This window comes from Hemiscyllium ocellatum, chromosome 1, assembly GCF_020745735.1.
Source record: "Hemiscyllium ocellatum isolate sHemOce1 chromosome 1, sHemOce1.pat.X.cur, whole genome shotgun sequence".
In the NCBI taxonomy this organism is placed as follows: domain Eukaryota; kingdom Metazoa; phylum Chordata; class Chondrichthyes; order Orectolobiformes; family Hemiscylliidae; genus Hemiscyllium; species Hemiscyllium ocellatum.
The window spans coordinates 138,876,572-138,893,566 of record NC_083401.1 but is presented as its reverse complement, the minus strand read 5'-3'; the positions used below and the strand labels follow the sequence as shown (position 1 = coordinate 138,893,566).

Here is a 16,995-nt window from a genome sequence, read left to right as displayed (position 1 = left end):
AAGAGTTAAAGGACATTTCAGTCCTTGCTGGCCTTGTAGGGTGTTGTTTAGTTTTATCTGCTGGCTCAAATTTAGAACACGACAATAACATAGAAAATCTATAGCAAAGTCTGTCTCATCAATTAGCAGCCTGACGACAAACAGAACACACAGATTCTCATAATTTATTATCAATTCTGAAGATTATTTTAATGGCTCCATGAGCTGGTTTGTTGATCACTGAAGAAATCACATTCTCACTTTTCTCCAGTTAAATTCTAAAATACAGTTCATGAGGAATTATGCAAGTTAGTTAAAATAAAAAAAATTGAGGAGGAAAAAAAACAGTTCACACATCAACAACATTGAGTGTCCACGACTTGAGGCTTGGTTGAATCTATTGCAGACTAGATGCGACTGTTCGTCAAATTGGATCTTTAGCAGGTCATTTAGCACCCACAAGAATGGCTACAGATTAATGGCTACTTGAATTCCTGTGTTATCTTAAATTGCACCTTTCATGCTTTAGAAGGTTGTCCATGCAATCACAAATGCATTTAAAAATAATCTACTGTGTTCTAATAATTACATTTGTGGCGTATTTGTACTTCACAAAGCTCAGATTGGAGATTGTAGTGAAAAAAAAACTACAAACCTAAGCATCAAAGGCAAAACTTTACATTGTATCATCTTACTGAGTTATTTGATATTAAGAGAACAATTGAAACCCATGACAAAATGTAATTGCAGTACCAAGGCTATAATTTTACCTTCATTTCCTCATTAAAATATTAACAGATCTTTGTGTCTTGGGAAAAATTGCTTTGATTTTATTGATTACCGTAAGCATGGAACTCCCACATGATGCACATTAAACCAACTACATGTTAAGCTAAGTCTCTTCTTGTTTTGCAAACAATATCAAAAAACCATTAATTGATATACAGATCACATGTGCACATTTTCACATCTTTTTCTTCAACTTCTATTTCATCTTCCAAAGTAGCATATATTTATTTTAATGAACACACACTTGCAGATATAATTGAGTGTATGTTAAAGGTAAAGAACAAAGAACATTCTAATTTTTCTTGTGGTTGGTTTAATATAGTTACTAACATAGTTGCACATAGGAAATATGCTAGGAGTGAGACTTGAAATTTCAGTGCAAGTGAAATTAAAGATATAATTAAAAGGGAATGTCATACTAGAGCAACATAATTTCTGAACACCGTTTAAAGGCTCAAGATGCATTTCAATCCATTAGTAAACCTTTGAACTACTAAAAAGACCACACGAAGCCTTGTGAAACAAGGAAGAGACTGTAGAGTTCACTGATTAATGGCTGTTGCCAGCACTAATCCCTGGGAGACACCAATGTTTATATCACTCCATTCTGAAAATCATCTATTTAACCAATGTCATATCCATTCTACCACATCTCCTTTAATACTATATACTTTAATTTTATAAGCAGGCCTTTTACGTGCTACCCTAAACATCTTTTGAAAATTCACAAGCACAATATCTGTCACTTTATTGAATTGAACTGAGTGATTTACTGAATTAACTGATGTACTGTCACTTGCAGTGAAAAGCTTCAACTGTTGCCGAAATACAGTGCCATTTTGAACAGTTTAAGAATATGAAGATTAAATTAAAGATAAAGCTGAGTCTATCTTCATTTGCACGTCTCCAACAGTGAAACCTATATTGACATCGCTCGCTCCAACCCCATGCCGCCTCGTGCATTAAGTATTAATTAACTCCAATTTCCTCACAGAACTCTACTCAATTTTTTGAAACATTTATATATCCTTTTTACAAATCTGTGCTGGCCATGTTCAGTTTATGTCTTTGTTATGTTGCTTAAACTAAAACTACTTTGTTACTAATTTGTTCTTGTTGCTACAAGAAGCAAAAATAAATGAAATAAACAAGATAGCCATCTGACAGATTCATTCAGGGAAATTTCCGACACTATTCTGGTATATTAAAGGTATGTTTTGTTCTCCTAAATTACTTATTTGAGGTGGTCAGTTGCTTTGTTGCGGTTATTAGGGATTTGTTTATTTTTGGTTGTTTTGTTTGCTTAAGCTAAATGTGAAACAAATATGCAAATTAAATATTTACTAAACTGTATAGTTTATGATTTCCAGAGCTTAAAATTTGCTGCAAACACATTTTGACTTTCAAATTAAGCATTGCCAAGTAAGAGTTAATCTTAGAACTGCACAGCAGATTGAATACGTTTCTTTTGAATCGTATTCCAAAAAATTGGAAAAGAAATTCTCCATATATGCTTGTTCAAATATATTTGAAATCAAAATATAATATTTAATCAGGAAAAAGCTGAAGTATACATTGCTAAAACATCTATGTCACAAGCATAAACATTATATCCCTTGAATGCATGCTCATTAATGTAATCTTAATTTGCTCAAAACAATTCCACGAAAATAATAAGGTCTAATACATTTAAATTATTTAATTTAATCTTATAGCAATATACCTTTATGACAATACCAATCATTGTGAAACTATCTGCAAAACAAACTTTAATAAGTTCATTTGGATATACCTTTATGTTTGCATTTATAGTTATTGTTAATAGTGATTCCAAAATGAAGAACTGGAGTGGGGAATGAATGTTTAAGAGGTCATCCTTCACTTCATAAGTGTCATTGCTGGTTACTTTCAACTTTTAGTAATCTGCCAAGGACTTTACTTCCCCAAATTGGGGGGAAAACATTAAATAAATTGATGGCAATTCGTTGATTCAGGCATTCGCAATTTCTAAATGCATCACTGCATTACTGGAAGTAACCTAATTCCCACAAAAATGGTGCATATAGGTCAAATTTTCCCACAAGGCTCTCCAACCCACAGTGTCAACATTTGCAATACTCCCAAAGTTTGCCCAACTGTCAATATTCTTCAACCCTACTAATAATATCAATCCTTTCCAACCCATGTCCACCCTCTCCCCTCCTTCCCCCACTCTACAAGGCCCTCTGCAATTTTCTCACCTCTCCAATCTCTTCAGTTCCTCCCATCAATTTCTTAGCTGCTGGAATGCCCCAATGTTCTTCCTGATCCCTAATCATACTCTTCTCAGAACTACTGAAATCTTTTCCCTAAAACTCTCCCTCTTGAGCTGCGCTGTGGCACTGAAGACAGACTTGTCAGCCTCTCAATCTGGCTGTACACATCTGGATAGCCAGGTGCTAGTATTAAATTAAACAGGCCCTGACACAAACACATGTTCTCAGGTCTCAAGGCTGCACAACTGACTACAAAAAAGTGAGGACAGCAGATGCTGGAGATCAGTATCAAAAAGTGTGGCGCTGGAAAAGCACAACAAGTCAAGCTGCATCCAAGGAGCAGGCGAGTCCGTGTTTCAGGCATAAGCTCTTCATCAGGAATGTGAAAGGGCACCCCCCCCCAAAGGGGCTGACAGATAAATGGAGGGGGTGGGGGGCTGAGGGAAGGTAGCTAGGAATGTGATAGGTAGATAAAGGTTGGGGGGGGGGGGGGTGTGATGGTGATAGATCTGTATGGAGGGTGGAGCAGGTAGGTGGGAAAGAAAATGGACAGGTAGGGCCATTCAGGAGGGTGGTGCTGAGGTGGAGGGTTGAATCTGGGATAAGGTGGGGAGAAGGGAGATGAGGAAACATGTGAAATTGACATTGATTCTGTGTGGTTGGAGGGTTCCAAGGCCCTCAACTTCATCTTCCTATCGCATTCCCAGCTACCGTCCCCCCAATCCCACCCCTTCCCATTTATCTCTCAGCCCCCTTTTTCCCCACTCCACCCCCATATTCCTGATGAAGAGCTTATGTTCGAAACATCGACCGTCTCCTGCATTCGGATGCTGCCTGACTGGCTGTGCTTTTCTAGCGCCACACTATTTAACTGCAAATCTGCTATGTCTTTCAGAAACAAATGTGGAAGAGAACTGTCCATTGATAGAAACTTGAGTAGTTTCATTCAGGCCAAAGATTGTACACTGGGATAGAAAGTGGGATTGCAAGAGAAGATCTAACTATGAATGGAAAGGGAAAACAAGGTTGGATTCGGGAAGTGAAGGGAAGATGTGACTCTTGCATTCCCAGCAGACAGAGCTTCCCTGAAGGCTGGTAGTCAGGATGACAGAGTGACTTATGAACCCTCTATGATGAGAGTGAGTGGGTGTGAGAGAGTAAGGGCACATGAGCCTGTGAATGAGCGAGTTTATCTGGGCATCAATTTGGATACATCAGGTGCGCTGTGCCCATTCTTTCTTCTCTCTCCAATTTGAATCAAAGCCCTTCACATTGTCTCTCCTGCTGCCTGCCAGCTCTGACGGCTTTCACCTCTTTTGGAGTCTCCTCTTTCCTGTGCAGTTACAGTTACAGTCTGTGACCAACAGCTGCAGACACTCGTCCTGGTCATCCTGTTCCTTATTTAAAGTCCAATCTAAGGCAACATTGGTCACACAGAACCTGCTGTGATAAAGCAAACCTCCAAGGTATATAAAATAACGTCTTAGCAAAGCTACAACAAACTTCTTCCCAAATGAAGCCCAGAAAGCAGCTGTGATATATTTTGGCATGTCTCCCAGAAACAGCTTCAGCCCCCTCAAATTCTGGAGTGTGCTGGCTCCCAGTCTCACTGGAAGTTTCAGGCAGCCCACGAAACCCACGGACTCATCATTAAACTCAGAAATGTCTGTTTTGATCCTGTTCTAATTCAGTGATTAAAGCTGACTGAGGAGACAGCTAGAGACAAAACAGGCCAATAAGTTGTGCTCCTTGTGGGTAAATGCAGCAGAGCCTCCTGTGCCAGAGGGGAGCTCCTGAGCTAGACTAGGTAATTCTTAACAGTTTTGACCACCAAAGCACAACTTATCATCTCTCAATGTGGAAGGTTTTATCAATTCAGTGATTATCCTAATAGAGAATCTCTCGTCCAAGTTGGATATACATGTATTACTTTATACAATAGAGTACAGAGGTTAAAGTTAGAATCACAATGCTCTGTCGATTCCATCAATTTTAATCTCCCCCAAATCCACACTAAACCTCAGCTCCAATTACCTAAATGGTATGGGAAGCTCTAAGATCTCGGAATATGGACAGACAAATTACTAAATACAGATTCTTTGGCCATCAAAAAAGGAAAATTTAAACAGTGGGGCTCATTTCTAGAAGAATACAATTGAAAACTAGGGAAATTATGTTGAACATGTAGTATTATGAACAGTTCTACCTGAATAATAAAAGAAAATGGTATGAAGACATAAGAGCAGCAAAAAATAGTTACGACCATGATACTAGAGCTATGAAGTTATAATAATCAGGAAAGATTTAACATGCCAGGGCTTTTTTTTAAATAAAGAAAAGTAAAGACTGAGAGTGACCTGATTATTGGGGCTGAATTTTAATGGTCCTGATTGGGTTGATGGGTATTACACTAGCTGTGTGGATTTGTGAGCCATGAATTGGGAGGTGGTTAGAGTTCCAAGTGGTTTTGGCTCAGAGTCATGTAGCATGGAAACAGAGCCTTCGGTCCAAACTGTCCCTGCCAACCACACTTGCAAAACTAACTTCATCCCACTTGCCTGCATTTGACAAATATCCCTCTAAACCTTTCCTATCATGTAACTTGAAATGTTTTAACTGTACCTTCATCAACCACTTCCTCTGGCAGTTCATTGCACATACAAACCACCCTGTGAGAGAAAAAGTTGCTTCTCATGTCCCTTTTACATCTTTCTCCTCTCACCTTAAAAATATGCTCCCTACTTTTTAACTAACCCACTGAGGGAAAGGACTTTTGCTATTCACCTTATCTACACCCCTCACATTTTTATAAACCTCTAAAACATCAATTTCCTATGCTCCAGTGAAAAAAGTCCCAGCTTATCCACATAAATCAAACCTTCCACTCCTGGTGACATCCTGGTAATTTTTTTCAGTCCTCTCCAATTTAATAATGTCCTTCCTATAACTGGGCAACCAGAAAACTGTACAAAGTACCCTAAAAGTGGCTTCACCAATGTCCCGCGCAACCTCAACATGATGTTCCAACTCCTATATTCAGTGCTTTGAGCAATGAAGGCAAATGAGCTAAATGCCCCTTAACCACCCAGTCTACTTGAGATGAAAATTTCAAAGAACTGTATACCTGAACCTCTAGGTCTCTCTGTTTAACGACCAAGGGGCCTACCATTAATTGTATAAGGCCTGCCCTTGTTTGTTTTACCAAAATACATTGCATTTATCCAAATAAAACTCCATCTGACATGCCTCAGCCCATTGGCACAATTGATCAAGATCCCTTTGTAATCTTAGATAACCTTCTTCACTGTCAACTATAATCAGCATTTGGTGAACTTATTGACAATGCATCCTAAATTCTCATCGAATTGTTTATATAAATGGCAAACAGAAGTGGACCCAGCTCCCATCCCTGTGGAACACTGCTAGTCACAGGCCTCCAGTCCAAAAACAACCCTCCAACAAAACCCTCTGTCTCCTACTGTCAAGCCAATTTTCTGTCCGACTGGATCCCAAGAGATCTAACTTTACTATTTCATGTAGCATATGGAACCTTGCCAAAAGCTTTACTAAGCTTCATGCAAACAATGTCTACACTCTGCCCTCAATCTTTTTCATTATGTCTTCAAACATCTTAATTGTTTAATGCAAACCCCTCACAGTGGTCAGCACTGCTGCCTCACAGCGCCAGAGACCTGGGTTCAATTCCCGCCTCAGGTGACTGATTGTGTGGAGTTTGCACATTCTCCCCGTGTCTATGTGGGTTTCCTCCGCGTGCTCCGGTTTCCTCCCACAGTCCAAAAATGTGCAGGTTAGGTGAATTGGCCATGCTAAATTGCCCATAGTATTAGGTGAAGAGAAATGGGTCTGGGTGGGTTGTGCTTCGGCGGGTCAGTGTGGACTTGTTAGGCCGAAGGACCTGTTTCCACACTGTAAGTAATCTAATCTAATAAACTACCCACCAACAATGTCAGACTCACTCTCATGCTTCTCCTTACAGCATTTCTTAAGTTAACACACATTATCCAGACTCCAGCACCTCACCAGTGTTGGTAGATCACACAAACATCTTTGCTAGGGGCCCCGCAATTTCTTCCCCAACTTTCCACAATGTCCCAGGATACACTTGATCAGGTCCTGGAGATTTATTCACCTTTTTTTTCAGGACCTCCAGCACTTCCCGTTCTGTAATATGGACTGCTTTCCAAGACATCAGTATTTATTTCCCCAAGTTTCCTAGCCTCCAAATCTTTCTGACAAAATATTCCCTCCCATCTCATGTGGTTCCAAACATAGAAGGCCTCACTGATATTTAAGGGGCCTTACTCTCTACTAGCTGCTTGATTGCTTTTAATGTACTTGTAAAATCTCTGATTTATCCTTAACCTTATATCCCAAGGCTGTCTCATATCCCTTTTACTCTCTTAGAATGCCCCTTATAGTTTTGAAGAGATGCACTTGATTCCAGTTGTCTATATTTAAGTTTTTTTTAAAGATTCCCTACAGTGTGGAAACAGGGCTTTTGGCCCAACAAGTCCACACTGACTCTCCAAAGAGTAACCCACCCAGACCCATTTCCCTCTGACTAATTCACCTAACACTATGGGTAATTTCACGTGGCCAATCCAGCTAACGTGCACATCTTTGGATTGTGGGAGGAAGCTGGAGTACCTGGAGACATAGAAAGAATGTGCAAACTCCACACAGTCACCCGAGTCTGGAATTGAACCTGGGACCCTGGCGCTGTGAGGCAGCAGTGCTAACCACTGTGCCACCATGCCACCCCTATATATATAGGACTCCTTCTTATTCTTGATCAGAGGCTCAATATCTTTATTCATTCATTGTTCCCTACTCTTACCAGGCTCACCCTTCACTCTAACAGAAACATAATGCCTCTGAACTCTCAATATCTCATTTTTGAGAGTCTCCCACTTGCCAGTCAACCTTTTACCTGTGAATGGACTACTCTAATCAACTCTTGAAATTTCCTGTATCATACCATGAAAATTTTCCTTCCTCCAATTAAGAATTTTAAACTTTTACACAAGGCCTATCCTTTTCTTTTTTTCTATTTTAAAACTAATTCTAGCTCTTAACTAAATGCTGCAGCATGAGGTTGATCTCTGTGTATTAAGGTAAATTATGAAAGTGCTGTACTTAGAAGATGTAACTATCCAGAAAACAAAGTGTTTGTCAGATTATTGACCTTGCCAACTGGCAAGCTATCAAGTAAACATAAATAGTGTACAATGTAGAAAAGTCTTCAGATGAACTAAAACGTCTGCCCAATGGATAAAAGGTAAAGTGCATTTCATACTCTTGAAACTGAGCGTATAACAATGAATAATACTGAACCATCTTCAAATTTCTTTTCATGTATTGAGTCTAGACATCTGTTGAGATAGCAGTTCTAAAGTCTGTTTATTTTCTTGAGTAGTTTTGTGGGGTCTTTGGTCTTCAGCCACTTAACCATTTTATGAGTGCTTAACTCTGTTTACACAGCTGCATTGAAGGGTGTGTTTCATTTGGGTTTTTCATGGGTTATTCAATGGCCTCCAACTGCTAGCATTTGGCAGTTGGGTGACATTCATAAAGAGCATAATGAGTGAGGTGGGGGGAATAAGGTTGTAGGGAGATGAAGTTAGAATGAAAATGAGGGGTTGAGGGTGAAGGAGACAAGGGATGGTAACAAACGAGTGTGAAGGTTAGAGGGTTTATAAGGTAAGGGTGGGAGGATGAAGGTGTATGATAAGTGGGCAAAGCAGTCAGAAAATTCAATTCTAAAAAGAGAGATTCAGATTGCTTCCGATGTACAGGGCTGAGATTTTTTTACCTTAAAAACACTAACCAGGTTCTAACTTGCTCACTCGGGACTCAATCCACAACTTCCATCACAGGCCTGCCACTTCAGCTCACTTACTTCATGGAGCCCAGGAAATTTGCTGGCTTACAGTTCGGTAGGAATGGGTCTGAAGCAGTATTCAGAAACTACTATGTCTGATCCTGGATTTTGTGAGAGGGAGAAGGATTGGTGGATCATAACCCTGCAGACTTTGGAGACAATAAAGAAGAATGTCTGAAGGGATAGTGAATTTGGAGGGCTTGGTGGTGCAAATCAGCCTGTTCAGAGATGTTATTACACAGCTCTGGAGCATGCGAGAGAGACTTGAATGCAAGACTTCTGGCTAACAGGTAGGGACACTACCACTGGATTACAAGAGCTGCTTGGTGGAAGTGTCTCCACTTCTGCTGCTAAGGCATTCTCCCTGAATCTGTGAAGTTGTCCTTCAAGTTGCCAGCTTCCCAAAGCTTAGAACATTTGATTAGCCACAGTAAAACCTGCAAAACAGCTTAACTCAGAGGCTACGCCTCTAAGATATTTAAATTATGGGTTGGCTGTTTGCTCCTTATGCTGTCTCCATTCAGCTTCGAAGTGGGAGAGTTGGAGGGCTCAGGTATTAGATTGCTTAAAGTTTACCTCCTGACTCAACCCCGACTCACCCATTTCTGGGTGTTAAAATTCACCCATAACATCTATATTTCTGGAGAGAAGCAGATAAGATCTTGGATTACACTTTTCTATTTAGATTTTTTTAAGTGTATCCAGTTGTGATCTATTTTGTATAGCTCAATATACAGTTTCAAGCACTTTTTTAAAAAAATCAAGTCTTACACCAGCTCTCAATTTGCAATCCTGACCACAGTGGTAGAAGAAGAAACTGTATCACAATTAGTTCTTCAAACTGGGGGAGGATAATTTGAGACACAGGTTTGTTAATGGGCTAATACTTTTTTCTCCTGTTTCTCATTTGTATGAGTTAAATATAAATAATAGAAATAATATAAAATATAAATTAAGTAATGTTAAAAACTCACTTTTAATGTGAATGGGTAAATTGGTTACTCACAACCATGTCAATTATCAATTCTTCAAAAGCTGCTTCAAGCTATAATGTTACACAACAGTGTCACCCTTTGACCCAGAAGCAATCTAGTAAAAAAATCTCTAATTTTCCAATCAATTTATTTATTTAAAATGGTAAATATCTATGGAATCTGAAAGTGGTTATAAGAATATTTGAAAGGGATGTTCATGGACTTGGCGACGCTTAGAAACAGTGTCCACAGGAATGCCACGTGGCCACTCAAAACGGAGGGCCAAGAAAAAGGATAGCTGTACTCAAGAAGGGAACAAAGGAAGCACATCTACAAGGGGCTGTGTATATGCAACAGGTGTTGCACAGAACAGGATGCTGAAGACAAGGTTAAGGTAGAGATTGAGAACTGAACAACTTACTGCTTAACTTTGCTAGAACTGAACTGACCACTTAACTTAGTTTAAGGGATCAACAAAGGAGTCTTTGGGGAATCTGTGCTTTTGCGACTGTTGTGAACCTAGTAAAGGAGGTTCTGTAGGACTGTGCTATATGCGTGAATGTGATTCAAAGGCAAAATTAGTAGATTGGATAGATGTGCGATCTTTTGTAAGAGGCCTAGTTTGAACCGTACATGATGTAACATATTTGTGGGGATTGTTGTGGTTGAGTAAATACATTACGATATTGTATTGACTAGTTAAACTGCAATTTACCTTCCTATTTGAAGCATCGTTTGTCTGTTAATTCATGTTTAATTTATATTGGTGCTGATTCATATTAATGTCAAAAACTACAAAAAAGTGAAATCATTTTCAGAATTTCTTCATTTGGGACTCATTTGATGACTTATTTTGGTTTACAGTTTTCTTATGAAGCAAGTACTAATCAGCTACTTAGGTTTTCACAATTCCTTTGGCTACATTTATTTGTTTTCATGATTCCTTTGGCTATTTTACTAACCTTGACAGTTGCCAAACTATCGTTTTACATGCTAGAGCTAACAAACTATGATGAATTTCGATTTAAATAATTAGAAGAATTAACTGCAGAAATCTATATCAGTGCGATTAGCTCAAAATGGTCTGACCTGTCCTCTTTGAATTTGAGCCTTAAAATGACATTAACCCAGTTATTATCTTACCTCATTTGATGGTAATGATGCAAAAGGTTTGATGACAGCTGCCAACGGAATCTGAGATTGTTTGGCTATGTCTGCTGTACTAGGGAAGCAGTAAGTTGTGCAGCGTATAAAACGAGGGCTTGCATTTCCTTTAAAACATAAATGAGACAAAAAAAATGAATACTGATTCACGTTCCTCGGCAGAGGCTTAACTTGCTTACAATTTCTTCACTTGTTCATAAAGCTTACAAGAAAAGTAAAGGTTTCCAATTGCCAATATATTTTATAGCAAAGTACAGGATATCACACAATCCTGTAGATGGCCAGATGACATCCTAATTCAGTTTTATAGTGGGTTACCTTTCCTCTAAGTTCTTGGAAGAGGATAATGAGTAATCTTGTCGTTTCTGTCCATTTCAGTAAAACAGAGCAGCAAATAATTTCACCTGAATTGAGTCATCAGCAAAAACACTACTCTATCTTAATATCAAGAGAGGTACGACAACAGAGTTGAAGCAACAAGACTTGACAGCTCTTCATTGTTCTTGTTGCCCCTAACTGCTATTGCAGGAACTGCAGTGGAAAGGTGGTACACTATGTTGGAGTGGGTGTTTCTAGCTGATCACAATTGTGGGGTGAGGGGGGTTTACTTTCTTGAGCTTTATCAGGTCCGACAAAAATAAAACTGTTATGCTGCTGGCTGATATTTTTTGTTCGTTATTTGCGATACCAGGGAAACTAACAGAGGTATGATTTAGGACAACACAAAATGGTACTTTATGTTGATTTGCATATCTAAATTGGAGTCCAAGAGTCATAGAGATGTACAGCAGAGAAACAGACCAATCGGTCCAAACCGTCCATGTCGACCAGATTTCCCAACTCAATCTAGTCCTACCTGCCAGCACCTGGCCCATATCCCTCCAAACCCTTCCTATTCATATACCCATCCAGATGCCTTTTAAATGTTGCAATTGTACCAACCTCCACTACTTCCTCTGGCAGCTCATTCCATACACGTTCCACCCTCTGTGTGAAAAGTTGCCCCGTAGGTCTCTTTTATATCTTTCCCCTCTCACCCTAAACCTATGCCCTCTAGTTCTGGACTCCCCCACCCCAGGGAAAGGATTTTGTCTATTTATCCTATCCATGCCCCTCATGATTTTATAAATCTCTATAACGTTACCCCTCAGCCTCCGATGCTCCAGGGAAAACAGCCCTAGCCTATTCAGCCTCTCCTGATAGCTCAAATCCTCCAACCCTGGCAACATCCTTCTTTTCTGAACCTTTCAAGTTTCACATCATCTTTCCAATAGGAAGGAGCCAGAATTGCATGCAATATTCCAATAGTGGCCTAACCAAATGTCCTGTACAGCCGCAACAGGCCCAATTCCTATACTCAGTACTCTGACCAATAAAGGAAAGCATACCAAACCTCACTATCCCAACCACCTACGACTCCACTTTCAAGGAGCTATGAAGCAGCACTCTGAGGTCTCTTTATTCAGCAACACTCCCTAGGACCTTACCATTAAGTATATAGGTCCTGCTAAGATTTGCTTTCCCAAAATGCAGCACTTCACATTTATCTAAATTAAACTCCATCTGGCATTTCTCAGCCCATTGGCCCAAAATTCTTGGACTTTCTGTATCCAGAATGGAATGCCTACTGTGGGTGTCTGTCTCAGTTTACACAGGCAGGACACAATACTTGCACTGCTGAATCACTTTACTCAGATATGTGCAGCCAGTGTTACCTGTTGGCAGCCATCTGTAAAAGTGATGGTAACAGACAGTGAGTGTTTATGATACCAAATAAGGGCAGTCAACATTTCTCAAAAATGAAATATATCTTGTGACCAAATAACAGGAAAATACTTTTTGGAAGGACACTAGTCAACTGCAGGATGTGGGTGAATTTAAAGCAGCACAGGGATTGGCGCAGGATGAAATGAACAATCTGCTGAAGCAGCCGCTGATCAGTGGGATGTGTGGCCAGAAGTTTCAAACCAGCTAACAGAATGGAATCCCATTTGGTTGATACAGATGGCCATAGGGAGCGTGCAAGTCAATCTGTGCGCAATCTGTAGCACTTTGCATTTTCAGAAATTCTGCAATGCATCAAAGTCTATTGCTCTCTTGTCCTGCTTTACACTATCCATAAAGACGTAGATACAGTATACATGTTGCTAGTTTAAAGACTCTTAACAATCTCCTGGATACACTGGAGAACTGTAGTGTTTGCTGATGTCACCTGCGACATCTGAAAAAGCCCGCAGCATAAGTAAAAAAGCTCCAAAGAACCGCAGATGCTGGAAACCAGAAACAAAAACAGGGAATTGCTGGAAAAACTCAGCGGGTCTGGCAGCATCTATGAAATGAAAGCAATTTCGGAGTCAGTGACCCTTCTTCAGAATCAACCTTAGTCAGGTCAAGGTTGGTATGAAGCTGGGATGTGGGGACAGGAGTGAATGATAGGCGGAAATAGAGCCCAGAGATAGAAAAACAGTTGGGCAGACAAAGGAATGGGTAAAGGTCAGCTTGGGAGAACGAATAGCTGCTAAAGAGGACAATTAGTGGCTGACAATGGATGGAATGTGGTAGCGACCAGTTTGATGACAAGGCCTGCGACGTAGGGGCTCAGACCCTAAAATTATTGAACTTGACATTGAGTTCTGAAGGCTGTAGAGCCCCCAAGTGGAAAATGAGATGCCGTCTTTCCAGCTTCCCCTGAGCTTCACTGTAACATTGCTGCAAGCCAGAGACAGAGGTATTGGCCAGGGAACACAGCCTGTGTTGAAGTGGCAGGCAGCAGGAAGCTCGGGATCTTTATATAGATAGAACGCAGTTGTTCTGCAAAGCAATTCATAGTCTGTGCTTCCAATCTCCAGTGTAGAGCAGAACACATTGTGAGCACTGAATACAATACACTAGATTGAGTGAAGTGCAGGGGCCTTGGATAGTATGGAGGAAGGAAGTGAACAGGAAGGTGTTCCACATTCTGTGGTTGCAGGCAAAGGTGCTGTGGGGCTGAGGAGAGATATTGAGAATGGAGGAGAAGTGGACCAATCCGTCATGGAGGAACTATTCCTGTGGAAGGCTGTTTCTAGTGGATCCATAGATTTCCACAGTTACCTTGACTATACACGTCATACTCTCCTTTCTGTTCTATTCTCCCAGTTTCTCCGACTCCATTATGTCTGTTCTGACGATGCCAACTTCTACAAGAGGGCAACCAGAATGTACACCTTCTTCCTCAGCCAAGAATTCCCCACCACTGTGCTTGACAGGGCCCTCAGCCATGCCTGACCCATCTCCTGCACTGTGGTCCTCACCTCCTCTTTTCCCTCCCACAACAGTGACAGGGCTCCCCTGTCCTCACTTTCTAACTCACCAACTTCCATTTTTGCTACCCTTTGACACTTCCCTTCCAAACCCTTGTAAGCATAAAGGCTTTTTCTAGCATAGTTGGATTTACTGGCTTTTTAGCTGCATACAGAATGAGATCCAAGCCTTCTCGGCCAACTGAACACTCCTTTGAAATGCAATTCCTGTTTAAGAAAGTTTTAAACATTCACGAGTTCAAATTTACAAAAGTGCTCAAGTTCCTTCAGAATCCAGAATATAAAATATTACAACGCAAGCCACTTGCACTGCACTATATAACAAAACATATTCACTTAATGGAAGATAAGGTCAAATATGCTCTTATCAGATTATATTTGGCTGTAAAATGGCAGGAAATCACTCAAGTATATGGTGGTGGGTTAGTTATCAAGTGTACCAATTAAGAATAGTAGTAACGTAGCACTGTGATTCATGTTCCATAATGATTTCATATCATTTTCAAAATGATATGAAATTAACAATATTAACAAACATGTTACCTTGATCCTGTACCATACAGTTGGTGGTAACAAGGGGAGGAACTTGGCCCTTGGTATTTGTTACGAAGAGCTGGCCTGACCTTCGAACTTTATCTTCTTCTATAACCTGGATCTAAAAAGAAATATATATACACTGTTACATATTTTCAAATAAAGGTCCAATGCTTCCATTATTTATAAAGCATATTTAATTTATACACGGTATTTATAAAGTTGCATGATCATGTTTTACTGTTCTTTTAAAGGTCAAAATGTGATAGTTTAGATACAATTAACTTCTCTAGAGATAGCCTTATATTAAAGGTGAAAGATAAATACATTGTTACATACATAAATACCAATAAGAGATTGTTATCAATGATATAAACGATCAACTTCTTCTGATTGCTGAACGAGACATCACTGCTCTTCCGTAAAGGTTAAAGAAAGAGACCAAGAAATTGCTGGAAAAGCTCAGCAGGTCTGGCAACATCTCTGGAGAGAAATCAGAGTTAAGGTTTTGGATCCAGTGACCCTTTCTCAGAACAGATCCTTCATGAAAGAAAGAGAGCTCAGATGCAAAGAGAGGTCAGACAATGGAATGAGTAAGGTAAGGAAAGGCATGGCAAGACAAAGAATTGAGAGAAACTAATAGAGGGGCATACAATGGAAAATGTAAGGAAGACAGATATGGAAGAGGTAAGGACAAACAGAAGGAGAGAGGAAAAGGAGAGAAAATGATACATACAGCAAAATAATCAGGCAGGGAAAAATGGGTTAAACAATTCAAAGGAATGATAAGAAAGCAAAAGATTAAACTTGTGTAATTGTAGCAACAAAGCACAACACAAGAGAATTATGTCATATATGACAGCATGAGGGACAAGAGTCCAGTAAGATGTCAAAGAGTTGAAAAAGGGCACAAGTCTTTGCAATACATGAGGACAGTGATGTACAAAATGAGATTTGGTATAAAAAAATGAGAAAAGAAAATGTCAAATTGTTGAAACAATTGTGCATCAAAAGGTAGCAAAATAAATTCAGGGTCGAAAGAGAAACAGAAATCAGTGAAGAAATATTTGACAAAGACAAGCCAGGGTGTCAGAAGGATGTGGTGTGAATGAATTTCCTCAGAGCTACTGCCAAACTGCTGTTGTATTGTTGAAGAAACTGTTAGAAACCTGATTTACACCCAAAAGCGGGAGCTTCTGCTTTCCATCCAATGAAATTTAGAAGGTGGAATGTGAGAAGCTCTGAGGAAATTCACCCTCAGGACTTTTAATCTAGCTTTGGAAACAAATTCTGTGACTCAATCTGTTTTTAATTAGGGCCAGCAGAGATTGCAAATAAGTCAAAATCTATTTTCATTGCATTGCATTCTGATTATCTTGGGTTGTTAAGAACAAGTTCTTCCATTCCACCCTCTCCCTCTGCTCACCTGATCAGGGACAGATTGAAAGGGAACCCCAAAGAGATGTGTCAGGAGGGTTTTTACCAACCTTTTTACCAGCTATCAGAATACATCTGAAAGAAAAGCACAAACTAAAAGACCATAAAATGCAGGAGTAGAAATAGGCTATTCAGCCCATTGATTTTGTTCTGCCAATGTTTATATGCTGAATTCAATCACTTTCATCTCCATTTTCCTTATATCGCCACTTATCCCACAACCCTTAATTTCTTTAATGATTAAAATCTGTCTGTCTCAACCTTGAACGTACACACCCATAATGAACAGCTTCTGCAGTAAAGAATTCCACAGGTGACCACTCTCTATTACAAAGATTTTCTGCTCATCTGTGTGCTAAACGGGCAACTCCTTACTCTGAGACTGGGTTCTGTATTCCTAGACACATTCACAAGGAGAAAGACCTTTCCGTATTTAACCTGTTTAATCAGTGTATTCACGTTCCTTAGAGAATGAGACCAAAACTGTTCACAGTATTGACCAGTGTCTTGTATAGTTTTGGCAAGACCTCTGTACACTTATGCTTCATTCCCTTCGAAATAAAGGCCAACATTCCATTGCCTTCCCTATTATTTGCTGCTTGGGTGCTAGTTTTTTGTGATTCTTGCAGTATGATCCCAAATCTCTAATGTTACAGCTC

At 39.8% G+C, this 16,995-nt stretch overlaps 1 protein-coding gene across 1 annotated transcript in view; it reads right to left on the bottom strand.

The window, feature by feature from the left end:
• The window catches only part of LOC132816624 (protein transport protein Sec24D-like), a 202,212-nt gene that overhangs the window by 137,907 nt on the left and 47,310 nt on the right, over positions 1-16,995 (bottom strand). Inside the window, exons 7-8 of the mRNA XM_060826441.1 lie at positions 14,909-15,020; positions 11,043-11,170 (exon numbers count right to left, since the gene is read on the bottom strand). Of these exons, the coding sequence (XP_060682424.1) occupies positions 11,043-11,170; positions 14,909-15,020 (240 nt within the window). The remainder of the gene's footprint in view (positions 1-11,042; positions 11,171-14,908; positions 15,021-16,995) is intronic.